The sequence below is a fragment of the Podarcis tiliguerta genome (assembly GCF_965153285.1).
Source record: "Podarcis tiliguerta genome assembly, chromosome: 4".
Classification (NCBI taxonomy): Eukaryota; Metazoa; Chordata; class Lepidosauria; order Squamata; family Lacertidae; genus Podarcis; species Podarcis tiliguerta.
Genome location: NC_139537.1, coordinates 16,241,753 through 16,255,045, shown reverse-complemented (window position 1 = coordinate 16,255,045; position 13,293 = coordinate 16,241,753). Strand labels below are relative to the sequence as shown.

At 43.9% G+C, this 13,293-nt stretch overlaps 2 protein-coding genes across 4 annotated transcripts in view; both read right to left on the bottom strand.

Annotated features, from left to right (window-relative positions):
* Window positions 1-13,293, bottom strand: part of HEPHL1 (hephaestin like 1) — a 39,873-nt gene that overhangs the window by 12,882 nt on the left and 13,698 nt on the right. For 2 of the 3 annotated variants that reach the window (XM_083436156.1, XM_083436154.1), the window contains 6 exons: window positions 11,290-11,458; window positions 9,764-9,903; window positions 9,417-9,548; window positions 8,137-8,348; window positions 3,163-3,313; window positions 17-229 (listed from right to left, as the gene is read on the bottom strand). In XM_083436156.1, coding sequence (XP_083292282.1) covers window positions 17-229; window positions 3,163-3,313; window positions 8,137-8,348; window positions 9,417-9,548; window positions 9,764-9,903; window positions 11,290-11,458 — 1,017 coding nt within the window. The remainder of the gene's footprint in view (window positions 1-16; window positions 230-3,162; window positions 3,314-8,136; window positions 8,349-9,416; window positions 9,549-9,763; window positions 9,904-11,289; window positions 11,459-13,293) is intronic. The other variant, XM_083436155.1, reaches the window with a different exon arrangement.
* UQCC5 (ubiquinol-cytochrome c reductase complex assembly factor 5) lies at window positions 6,738-7,491 on the bottom strand. Its single transcript, XM_083436966.1, has one exon. The coding sequence runs from the start codon at window positions 7,278-7,280 to the stop codon at window positions 7,068-7,070; it is 213 nt and encodes a 70-aa protein (XP_083293092.1). The 5' UTR covers window positions 7,281-7,491; the 3' UTR covers window positions 6,738-7,067.

Genomic DNA, 13,293 nt, shown 5'->3' with positions numbered 1-13,293 from the left:
GGTCCCAAAAACCCACCTACTCGGTCTGGCTGCATCAGGGCTGTTGCTGACGTGTGAGGGAACAAGGCAAGGGTATCCCTGGTTGTGCCACCCAAGTGAATGGTGTTTCCTTCGAAATGAACACCATGCATGTCTGTTTCCGTGCCTAGTCCAATACCATGCCAAGAAACCTTGTCATCCTTGCACATAGTGAGTCCGGGCAGGTTCCCAAACAGATAGCCGTTGACAGCTGAAGGAAGAAAAAACACACAATATATCAGATTACTGTGCTTTTGCAAACCCACAACTGAATTTTCTCATATTCACCAGCTTGTTACCCTTGCCTCTCTGCTCCTCTGTTCTCACCTACTGGCAGATTTTAGGGCTCAACTACACATTATACTGGGACGTGGGTGAAGCTGTGGATTAAACCACAGAGCCTAGGACTTGCCGATCAGAAGGTCGGCGGTTCGAATCCCCGTGACGGGGTGAGCTCCCATTGCTCGGTCCCTGCTCCTGCCAACCTAGCAGTTCAAAAGCACGTCAAAGTGCAAGTAGATAAATAGGTACCACTTCGGCGGGAAGGTAAACAGCGTTTCCATGCACTGCTCTGGTTTGCCAGAAGCGGCTTAGTCATGCTGGCCACATGACCTGGAAGCTGTACCCCGGCTCCCTCGGCCAATAAAGTGAGATTAGTGCTGCAACCCCAGAGTCGGCCACGACTGGACCTAATGGTCAGGGGTCCCTTTACCTTTACCTTACACATTATACACAAATGTGCAAGAAATGTGTCCCGGGCCCACCAGGGAAAAGGGTGATTAAGATTTGTTCCAGTGGCCGGAAAGGCTTCCCCTGCCTTAAGGAATAGTTGACCTGGCTAACAAGGGATGAACATTCACCTCTGCCAGAACTGATCATGTCTTGGGAGGTTCTGTGAAGAGAGCAGTGATTGCGCTCTAGATTTTGGTTGCCTCAGTGAGGCTACTAGGTGGATTCAATCCACCTTTGATTGACATCAAAGATACAGCTGTCATTTTCAAGATGACACCACATCCTCTGGACACAATAAATATGAGTTCATTTACATGTGTAAGTAACTCTGGGTGCATCATTACGGTAATGCACAATCATTTATGTGCCATTTCGGTTCACAGGAATGCTCACAAACTCAATGTATAATGAACTCATTCAGTTTAGTTCATGTCCTGTGAACTCGGCACCTATCTGCCGGAGGAAAAGACGCTGTCTAGAGAACTTCATTAATGCTTGCCTGCTTTATTCTCTGAACTTGTCCTCCAAATAATTCAGATCTTGCAGATAGGATACTAATAGGCAGGAGCGGCTTGAGTCTTCATCCAGACTGCGTTGTAGCATTTAACACAACCCTACAATTAAGTTCGCAGAAGACAATGGTTTACATTTCTTCCTGGCTTGCTGTCCTGACACGCAGGTCAGTCCTTTGCGGCCTCCTTGAAAAAAATACCAAACTTTTGCAAAGTTTCCCCAGAAGTGCCTTTTGCTGGTCCTAGGCAAGTAAGCTTGATTTAAACACTTCTTTGACTTCAAGCTAAGTTTGTATGTTCATTGAGTTTTCTTGGCAGGGATACTGGAGTGGCTTGCCGCTTCCTGCTCCAGGTGGATCACGTTTAGTCAAAACTCTCCACTATGACCTGTCTGTCTTGGGTGGCCCTGCATGGCACAGCTCATAGCTTCTCTGAGTTATTCAAGACCCTTCGCCACAACAAGGCAGTGATCCACGACAAGGCTGCATATTGTCTCCCTGCTTATTTAACTTATATGCAGAATTCATCATGCAAAAGGCTGGACTGGATGAATCCCAAGCTGGAATTAAGATTGCCAGAAGAAATATCAACAACCACAGATATGCAGATGACACAACTTTGATGGTAAAGAACCTCTTAAAAGTAGAGAGCGCAAAATATGGTCTGAAGCTTAACATCAAAAAAACTAAGATCATGGCCACTGGTCCCATCACCTCCTGGCAAACAGAAGGGGAAGAAATGGAGGCAGTGAGAGATTTTACTTTCTTGGGCTCCATGATCACTGCAGATGGTGACAGCAGTCACGAAATTAAAAGACTTCTTGGGAGAAAAGCAATAACAAACCTAGACAGCATCTTAAAAAGCAGAGACATCGCCTTGCCAACAAAGGTCCGTATAGTTAAAGCTATGGTTTTCCCAGTAGTAATGTATGGAAATGAGAGCTGGACCATAAAGAAGGCTGATCGCTGAAGAATTGATGCTTTTGAATTATGGTGCTGGAGGAGACTCTTGAGAGTCCCATGGACTGCAAGAAGATCAAACCTCTCCATTCTTAAGGAAATCAGCCCTGAGTGCTCACTGGAAGGGCAGATCTTGAAGTTGAGGCTCCAATACTTTGGCCACCTCATGAGAAGAGAAGACTCCCTGGAAAAGACCCTGATGTTGGGAAAGATGGAGGGCACAAGGAGAAGGGGACGATAGAGGACGAGGTGGTTGGGCAGTGTTCTCGAAGCTACCAGCATGAGTTTGACCAAACTGCGGGAGGCAGTGGAAGACAGGAGTGCCTGGTGTGCTCTGGTCCATGGGGTCACGAAGAGTCGGACACGACTAAACAACAACAAAATTTGTATGCATTTCATAAAGATGCAATACGTCTGAAGAAAGTTGGCAGTCAGACATTGCAGCTCATTCTGCAAATTTCAGCAACAGACATGGTGCCTCAATGGCACCGCCATGGTCAGTATTTTGTGGGAGGGGTTCAAGTGAATACCGGGAGAATTGATTAAAGTGCTCTGTCACCCTAATGCAACAAATCCACTTAAAAAAGAAACTGACTCCAATTAGAAAAGTCATGGGGAAGTGCGTTGGAATGAACAAATAGTGCGGAATGAAGAAATGACTTATGAAAAGGCATATAAACAAAAGCAAATCAGGCTGGATGCTCATTGTCCTTTAATCTCCCACAAAAAAATCATAATGAATGCTCAATAAAGGCCAGACATAGTCTAAGTACTGTGTAAGCTTTGTGCAAGCAAATCAGGACGGAAGCTCAATAAACAGGTTGTTTGGAGAAGCCCTATGCTCTTCCCCTAGGACCTAATTCTGCCCTCATTTCTCTTTCATAATGGATACCTCTGCTACAAACCAATACCCAATGGTGATTTTTTTTTTTTTACCATACCGTGCATTCTGTTGGATTCCTGGAAATCCTCATCTTCCTTATTAACTTTGGATGGGTCACCAGTGAAGGAATTGATGTTTGTGTCAAGATAGAAACTCAAGTTCTCATCGAATACTGTAAACAGTAGGTAGAATTCTTTGTCTATTCCTTTCTGCAGTCAAAAAACAAATATGCGTTAGGGGGAGGGAAACATTTCCACTTTTTTCTTTAAGCAGGAGATCACAATCATTACGCTAGAATCAATGAAATAACATTCCAGTGCTAAATTTTGAACTTTCTCTAGTATTAAATACGGAGCTATAAAATACTCTACAATAGCTTCAGGAATCTCTCCCACTCAACATTAAAGAAAGTTTGCATGGCCCTTTCAGCCTGGAATGCACTCATGATTCTAAGATCTGGATCTTTTGGTTTACAACAACAACAACAACAATTTAATATTTACCGTATTTTCCCGTATATAAGACTAGGTTTCCCCCCGAAAATATAATGTCAAAATTTTAGAGGCATCTTATACATGGATATCTCTCTCTCCCCCCCCCCCAATTTCTTAAATCGGAGTCCCCCAAAATAGGGGATGTCTTATACATGGGGGCGTCTGAAGGCAGAAAACATCCAGGAATTTCTGCGGCGAGTTTTGCTGCTTTCTTTGGTGACTAACTGTTTTAAAAGTTAATAATAATAATTAATAATAATAATAATAATAATTTATTTATACCCCACCCATCTGGCTGAGTTTCCCCAATACAGTATTAAATATTAAAAGCTTCCCTTAACAGGGCTGCCTTTCAGATGTCTTCTAAAAGTCAAATAGTTGTTTATTTCCTTGACATTTGGTGGGTGGGTGTTCCTTTTAGGATATTTCCGTTCCACCTTAAAAGGGAGCAGGCTTTGTGAGTCACAGAGTCTGCGTATTTCCTGTTCACAGGAAGTTTATGTTGTGTCTTTGCTTTCGTTTCTCTCTCTGTGCCGGAAACACTGAAGCAGGCAGTCATGTTTTCTCTTTGTTCTGACCAATGCTGAATAAAGTTGTAAATATGCTCTCCTGAGTGCATCTTTCGCTGTGCATTATCTGCTGATAGAGCGTGCATCGGCTCTGGAATGTGGCAAGCTATTTCTGGAGCTCGTGTCGCTAATTGCTGATACTGCGTGTCTATGGGAGATCGATGGACGTCCGGAGACGACGTGGAGTCATGATGGACTTTGTCTCCCTGGCAGTATCCCAACAGTTCCACAGGGTGGGTGCAACTACCAAGAAGGCCCTCTGCCTGGTTCCCTGTAACCTCACTTCTCGAAATGAGGGAACTGCCTGAAGGCCCTCAGAGCTGGACCTCAGTGTCCAGGCTGAACAATGGAGGTGGAGATGCTTCTTCAGGTATACTGGGCCGAGGCCATTTACGATTTTAAAGGTCAGCATCAACACTCTGCTCTTAAAGAGCAAGCTTTTCTCATCATGGATAACCTGTGCTATATATTATACAGAAAACGTACTGTGCTATTTAAAAACAAAACTAGAACATGTCCCTGGACTAACTGCTGTTTAACCACCACAGGTTTAACCACCTAGAAAATGACGTTCTTAAAACAGCTCCTAATTGTGCATACTGAATTAAAAGGATTAACCAAATTGAAGGAGAAAAAATCTCTTTGACAGGATTATAAAACTAGTCCAAGAGGTTTTGGTTAGAAATAAACGTGTCTACATTGATTGGTAGCATTTTTCCAAGGTTTCAGGGAGGCGTCTTTCCCAGCCTAACTGAAGATCCTAGAGATTGAAGCTTTTAGCTTTGTGCACTCCCTCTAAGCTGCAGTGTTTCCTCATCTGATTATGCACCTATGTGGTCATTCCACACTTGGTTTGAATCCCTTCCACCTCAACGATTTTCTGATATGTGGATGTTCACATTCAACAAGTGTGAAATCTGTGTACACAAAGTCATACATTTATTGACACGTAACATTCAACGAAAGGGACGAGGGTGGTGCTGTGGGTTAAACCACAGAGCCTAGGGCTTGCCGATCAGAAGGTTGGCGGTTCGAATCCCCGCGACGGGGTGAGCTCCCGTTGCTCGGTCCCTGCTCCTGCCAACCTAGCAGTTCAAAAGCACGTCAAAGTGCAAGTAGATAAATAAATAGGTACCGCTCCGGCGGAAAGGTAAACGGCATTTCTGTGCGCTGCTCTGGTTCGCCAGAAGCGGCTTAGTCATGCTGGCCATATGACCCGGAAGCTGTACGCTGGCTCCCTCAGCCAATAAAGCGAGATGAGCGCCGCAACCCCAGAGTCGGCCACGACTGGACCTAATGGTCACGGGTCCCTTTACCCTTTACCTTTTAACATTCAATGAGTGTACTGTACAAGGTAGTGTACACAGGTTTGGTGCCATACATGGAACGAGTCTGCCCCTGCGGCTTGATGGAGGTAGAAACTGCCTCTCATGTCTTGTTACGCTGCCGTTTCTACGGGGGTATACGCTCGGTATTTATCACTCCTGTTATACAAAAATCTCCAAATGGGTTTGAACTTCAATGTCTAAAACTCCTGGTAGAGATCACACTATGGGTGGCCAAATTCTGTGCGACTGCCATAAAACCTAGAGAACAAGCTGTACTACCAAAATGATAAAGGTTTTTTAAATGACAATTTTAGGTTATATTTTAGTGATCAAGATTTAATTCATATTTTTAACTGCTGCTATATCTGAATTGTCTTTGTTATACCCAATAGCAATTCAATGTATTCCTGTTGTGTTTTGTGATTTTCCTGATATTGTAAGTGAGCCGGAACTGGTCTGTGACCGTAATAATAAAATTCTATTCTACAGGTTTGCTGCCGCCAAACAGGTGTGTGCAGACGAGGGCAACCAAGATGATCGAGGGTCTGGAAACCAAGCCTTATGAGGAATGGTTGAAGGAGCTGGGTATGTTTAGCCTAGAAAAGAGGAGACTGAGAGGAGATATGATAGTCATCTTCAAATATCTAAAGGGCTTCCACATGGAAGATGGAGCAAACTTGCTTTCTCCTGCTGGAGAGTAGGACTCCAACCAATGGATTTATGTTACAAGAAAGGAGATTCCGACTAAACATCAGGAAGTTTCTGACAGTAAGACAAGTTCGACCGTGGAAAGGACTCCCTTGGAAGGTGATGGACTCTCTTTCCTTGGGGGTTTTCAAGCAGAGGTTGGATGGTCATCTGCCTTGGATGCTTTAGCAGAGATTTCTGCATTGCAGGGGGTTGGACCAGACGACCCTCAGCATCCCTTCCAACTCTACAATTCTATGACTTTATGATGGTTGAAGCAATTCCCTTTTACTGGTAACAAGACAAGGCTACAGACCGCTTCCTAAAGCACCTGTTATGGGTGGGGAACACATAGCCCTCCAGATGTTGATTGGCAAAACCTGCACCATCTCTGACCATTGGCCATGCTGCAGGGTAGGGATATCTGTGACCCCCTCCCAGGTGTTGATGGACTCAACCTTCCTCCAGCCCCAGTCTACAGGGCCAATGCTCAGGGAGGATGTGAGTCAACCACATCTGGAGGAGCACAGCTCTCCACCCCTACAAAGAGATCTCTTTTTATTATTATTTGTGGAAGGGTTTGTAAAAACAGATGATTAATCAATAAACCAATGATGAAATGTTTTAGATGTACAATTAATTACAGCCTCTGAAATAAATATAAATATTGTAACCGGTCTTTACTGTTCAGTTTCTGGGTAGCTGTGACTACAATAAGACAACTACAGCATCTTCTTCAAGGAAACCTGAATAACAAAAACTTCATGGGACTCAAAACAGTCATCGTTCAGTCTGAACACTTGTAATTTTCTTAAGTTAGATATGAAAGGCAAGTAGAATTTAGAAGTTCAGATTTCACTTCATCTAAATTATTCAGCGTCAAAGTCATCTTCCTTCCAAATTTCGCTCATGCTGTCTCTCAGACCTTTTTCTACGGTAAACGTCATAAAAAGTCTCTTTCCCAATTCGGACTCTGATCATAAACCATTCCATAGCACCTCCAAGGATAAAAAAGAAAGGGAGAAATCTATATACTCCAAAGCGTTGCTTTCCAGGCACCATGTTCAAGAGTAGTTTTATTTTATGTTCGACAAGCATTTTACATAGGAACTTATCATCCTTGCAAGGGAGTGGTTGATCCTTGCAACTTTCTATTTGTGTTTCTATGCCTGGGATGCAACCTAGTCAGGTTCACATCAACAAGTGAGAAATAAAGACTCCACTGCAATATCAAATCATTTCTGCAACATTCAGTGTATAAACAGAATCTTCAGCATCCTCCATGAATTTTGTCTAAACCCAGGGCCAACCCATGCATGAGACAAGGCGAGGCGACTGCCTCAGGTGGAAGAATCCATAGGGGCAGCAGACTCCCTTGTTATCTCTTTTTCTTGTTGTGAGCTTCGAAGGGGCATTTGATTAGAGACTCTTGGAGGCCCAAAACAGAACTAGAAAATGATTTTTCTGATCATACGTTCTTATGTTGTAAGTAGACCCAGTGGCGTAGCGTGGGTTGTCAGCACCCGGGGCAAGGCAAGTAATTTGCGCCCCCTAACCTGGGGCAAGGCAAGTAATATGCGCCCCCCCCCCGCTGCACTGTCCCTCCCCCAGATAGTCCCTCGCTCTCTCTCCGCACCGCACCGCACCGCACGCCTGGCACCCTCCCCTCCACAGTGGGCGGCGACCCGGCGGCTCGGATCGGATTCGCACAGCCAGCACTGCAGTGAGAGAGAGTGAATGAGCCAGGTAGGGGCAGAGAGCTGCGAGTGCGAGCGTGCCCCCCCAGATGTTGCGCCCGGTGCGGCCGGCCCCCCCTGCACCCCCCACGCTACGCCACTGAGTAGACCCAATCAATATAACTTAGTTCAGATCTGGATTTGCTTAACATGCTACCCTTTGGGCTCAGCGAACGCTCTCAGCCATTCAAAATGCATGGATCAATCAGAATTAGTACCTGTGTTCCGTCTGGTTCCAGAGCATTCTTCTTGCAGATTATTAGAGGCCCCACCAGACCAGACTGGGTGTCCATGACAGGATCGTTTGCTGAATAATACAGGTAGGTGAGACACGGTGGATCATCGCCCGTTGTGCCGACACTTTCAGGAACTCTCCATTTGTATTTAAAGGTCTCGCCGGGTTTAACATAAGCCCCCGGCTTCTGGTGCCCTAAAAATAAAAAGCACCCTCCCAGAAGAAACTCATGGTAACACACACAGAATAATAAAAGAAGATAATTCAAGTAAATATCTTCATAGAAAGAAATGGGATTTAACTGAGTTACTGTAGTTGGATCAGACTAATTTTTCCATGTGACTCCCCTCCCCCTTTTTGGATGACAAGCCAGTATCTTTCTCTTCCTCTATTTTGACTGTTAGATTGTTTAGGCTGTTCTTCACGCAGCTGTGTCACCTAAGAAATTTGCACACTGCTTTAGGCATGCTTTTTTTTCATGAAAAAGCAGTGTAAAAATGTATAAATAAGTACAGTGGTATCTTGGGTTACATACGCTTCAGGTTACACGCTCTGCTAACCCAGAAATAGTGATTCAGGTTAAGAACTTTGCTTCAGGATAAGAACAGAAATCGGGCTCCGGCGGCACGGCGGCAGCAGGAGGCCCCATTAGCTAAAGTGGTGCTTCAGGTTAAGAACGGACTTCAGGAACGAATTAAGTACTTAACCCGAGGTACCACTGTATATTTTCATGCCACTCTAATCTCCAAGCCGTGAGGGACCCTAGGGCTTCCTGCTCTCATCTGGTTTCCTTGGAACGAAGGTGGATGGAGACTGCGGTGTCTTAGGGATATAATATTTTATGTTAAGATATACACAGCCTGAGCAAAGGATGGAGGAGGCTCACAGCATGGACACCCCCAAAGGATTTTGCTCCTCCATTCGTCACAGCTTTGGACCCAGAACAGAGCAGAACCCTTTCCTCTCTGCAGCTTTCAGCCTCCAGTCCTTTTCTGCTCAACTGTCACACACCACTCTGGTGATTGTTCTCTGACCTAGCAGCTAGCTGAGGGCTGGGGAACACTCCCCCATTTGCTCTATAGCACAGAGCAACTAGTCAGCCCCAAGCCATTACCTAGGCAAAGGGACAGGTTGGGCAAGCTTGCTCTTATACATTCTACCCCTTACAGATACAGGATCCCAAGAAATGGAAAGAACTCGGGGCATCATCCAGAATGACCCCCCCCCCAAATCATAACAATATAAATAAATAAATAAAGTTACCATCTTCATAAGGGGCTCCTTCTGACGATTTGCTGAAAGCTACGCCATGAGGCATCATGCTGTAGTTCTTGTCGGCTTTATTGGCAAAAGTAACCAAAATTGTGTCTCCAACTTCAGCTTTGATAACTGGGCCTGGGGGAGAGCAGGGAAGAGAAATGAGCTGGTTTGGGGAAGGGGACGCTGAGCTTTAAAGCCTCTCCCTACTTGCCCCCATCCCCTTGGTTAGGGGCATTGCTCAGATGGGAGAAATGTTCTCAGGGTGACTGGCTGCAACTTCCAATGTGAGAGACTGTAGCGGGACTGAAACCAGTGCCAAAAAAAAGAAGACTCAAAACCACAAGGCGTACCAAGTATGCCAAGGTGAGTGGCGCCTTCTGTTTGCTTCTTTTTGCGAGTAAATTTTCCATCGGTGTAGGACACATAATGAACTTTCCAATACTGCCCTCCGATTCGGTCATCCCCTTGTATGAAGAAAGGTGCTGAGTCGCTGTGAGAGAACAAAGTATTGATACCGGTTGTACAGCTGATTTGAAATGCTCAGTTTAAAGCAAACAGGTAAGATTATGCACAAAATAGATTTATTAATTTGTTTTTTTTGGAGAACCACCTTTCTTCCTGGGAGCTTACAGCTGCCGTTTTAGACTCACAGCAACCCTGTGAGGAACGTTAGACTGATAGGTAGTGTTATGTACTGAAGTTCTCGCCCTGGCCACCAGGAGTATTGTGTATGTAGTTTTCACTCAGGTCCACGTCAGTTATTTTAGGCGGGAAACCCTGGGTTGTTGTTGCTACATTGTCGACAGCCGGCTGCCTATAAAAGCAGGCCGGCTGAGCTGTTTGCTGTTCAGTTCTGTCCAGCTTACAAATAAAGAGCTGCTTTGGAGAAATCGCTGTGTCGTCTGCTATGTTCGCCCACAACATAACAGGTAGCCATTATCCCAAGGCTAATTAGCCGAAGGGGGAGATAAAGATAAAGATGATATGAGAGACATGGGATTCCTGCCTAAAGCAGAAGTCCTGAATCACTTTCTTTTCTCTCCTAAGGTAACGTGCAGAGAAATTAATTGCACCATTTGACAATGCCGAGTTCCAGTTCAGAATCTAACAACATCATTTTATTTCTCTACAAGTTATCAGGGAAGAGACAAGCAGGAGTCTCAAGGCTTCTTTTTTCAACTGCACCCATTTATTGGTTTGTTTTCATTCTTATTTTCATTATGTATTTTGTGTTTTTCAGATTGTAATAAATTATGTTGTGAACCGCCTTGAGATCTACAGATTTGGGCAGTATACAAATTTTTAATAATAATAATAATATCGAATTCTACCCCACTGATTTCAAACTTAGGTTTCTAATATTTAAGTCAAACACTCAATCTGCTATTCTACATGGGCTTTAAAAACAACAGCAAAAACCTGGTGCATATATCTGCATAAGTTAACTCAGTAACCTATTTATTAAACTATTTATAGACTGCAATTTCATTTAGAAAAAGATGGCATATAGCATACAAAATCACAACAAGGTAACTGCTAAGTTGTGGGTGAACATATCAGATGACACAGCGATTCTTCAAACAGTTCTTGATTATTCACAGGCCAGAACAGAACTGAACTGAAGGGTTCAGCCAGCCCGCTTATACAGAGCTCCATTACAACACAACAGTAACCACTTTCTGTAACTATCCAATCACTGAATGCCACTTTCAATCCCTTATTTGCATATGTAGACCTGAGTGAAAACTATCTACAGTATCCCCCTGCTGGCCCAAGGTGAGAACTTCAGTACATAACAGTAACTAAAACATCAGTAAAAATGTCAGCTTTCAGCTAAAAGGGGAAAAGAAGAAATAAATAATATCACAACACATACCTGCCAGTAGCATTTAAAGGCTGGCCTGTGAGTTTATTAAAACCACCAGGTCCATAATCCCACAAAATTCTTTCAGCGGCAATGAAGTATCTTCTTTCCTGACCACTCTGTGAAGGCCCGGTAATGTTTTGACCGCAAGCCTTGATGTTGTAGAATCCCATCATACCAGCTACAGCGTAGGAAAGCACACACAATAAGTCTTTAATTTGATCTGGTCTCAACATGCAATCAATTATTCTAATGCTGTAATTTCCAAACTGGGTTGTCAGGGGGCACAGTAGTGTGCCAAAAGAGTACCAACATCATGAATCACAAGTTGGGACAAAGGTGAGGTAGAAAAACAACAAGCAAAAAAGCAAACAAACAAACAGAGCCAAAATTGTCAAGGGGATGGAACAATTTCCCCTATGAGCAAAGGTTACAATATTGTGCAAAGGGAAAATTCCATGCTAGGGATTATTAGGAAAGGAGCTGAAAACTGCCAATATCGTAATGCTGTTATTGTTAAGTTGTGGCTGAACATATCAGACGACACAGAGATTCTTCAAAAAGCTTTTGTTTATTCACAGACCCAGAACAGAACTGAACGGTTCAGCCAGCCTGCTTATATAGAGCTCCACTACAACGCAACAGTAACAACTTTCTGTAACTATCCAATCACTGAACGTCACTTTCAATTCCTTGTTTGCATATGTGGACCTGAGTGAAAACTATCTACAGTATCCCCCTGCTGGCCCAGGGTGAGAACCTCAGTACATAACAGTTATAGAAATCTGCAGTGTGACTGCATTTGGAACACTGTGGTGGCCTAACCTCAAAAAGGTTCAGAAAGGAGTCAACTAGAATGATCAAGGCTGCAATGGAGCAATGCCCCTTTTGATGAAAGGTCAAAGTATTCAGGCCACTTTTATTTAGAGAAAATATGAGTAAGAGAAGGACGTGTTGGAGGAGTCTAAAATGATGTGTGGTGTGAAGAAAGTGGATAGGGAAAGTTTTTCTCCTCTCATAATGCTAGAGGTTGGGGGCATCCAATGAAGTTGATTGGTGGAAGATTCAGGACCCAGAAAAGAAGGTCCTTTACAAAGCACATAGTTAAACTATGGAATTTGCTGCCACAGGAAATACTGATGGCTGTCAACTTGGATGGCTTTAAAAGACGCTGGAGCTAGGAAGAGTGAGAGGTCTTATAAAAACTCTCAGCACCCTTAACAGGCTTCAGTAAATCTTTGGGGCAAGCCAGGGCTGTTAAAATGGCACAAGAGTGCTTTAAATGGTGTGAATGCGACCTAATTATCTAAAACGGGATGAAGTCTAGGAGAGATGGGCTGGAGACAGAGGCTCAGAAAGTATCAGTTCACTGCCATCTTTTGTGTGGACACGTGGCTCCACTGGGAGCTCTCCGTGGTGCTGCAACAATGGACCTGCCTTGCTGTCTGGAATGCCTTGCCCCATGGGCTCCTCCTGGGAACCAGAACACAGTATGAGTGCCAAGTCAGGTTGGTTAAATGCTGGTTTTATTGGTTCTTTCCCTCTACTGTTTAACTTGTGCTTTTACTTATTTGTTTGCTTGTTTTTTATTAAATTTTATTAAATTTCTATACCGCCCTTCACCTGAAGCTCACAGTGGAGTTTGCTGTATAAAAATACATACATACATACATACATACATACATAACATAGTAACAAACCAACCAACCAAATACTCCCCAGTTTAAAAAGCCATGGATCATTTAATTAGCCAAAGGCCTGGGAGAACAGGAATGTTTTTGCTTGGTGCCTTAGGATATGTAACAAAGGCATGAGGCAAGCCTCCCTGCGGAGAACATTCCACAAATGGGGAGCGACTGCAGAAAAGGTCCATTCTCATATTGCCACCCTCTGGACGTCTTGTGAAGGATGGGAACACAAAAGGCCTCAGACTGATGATTGCAGGCTCTGGGGTGGTTCATATGGGGATTTATGGCTATTCTTAATACTTTTTTAAAAAATGTTGTGCTGTTTGAA

Excerpts from the sequence above, each read along its gene's own strand:
- UQCC5 (XM_083436966.1), bottom strand. The coding sequence starts at position 7,280 with ATGCTTGTCGAACATAAAATAAAACTACTCTTGAACATGGTGCCTGGA.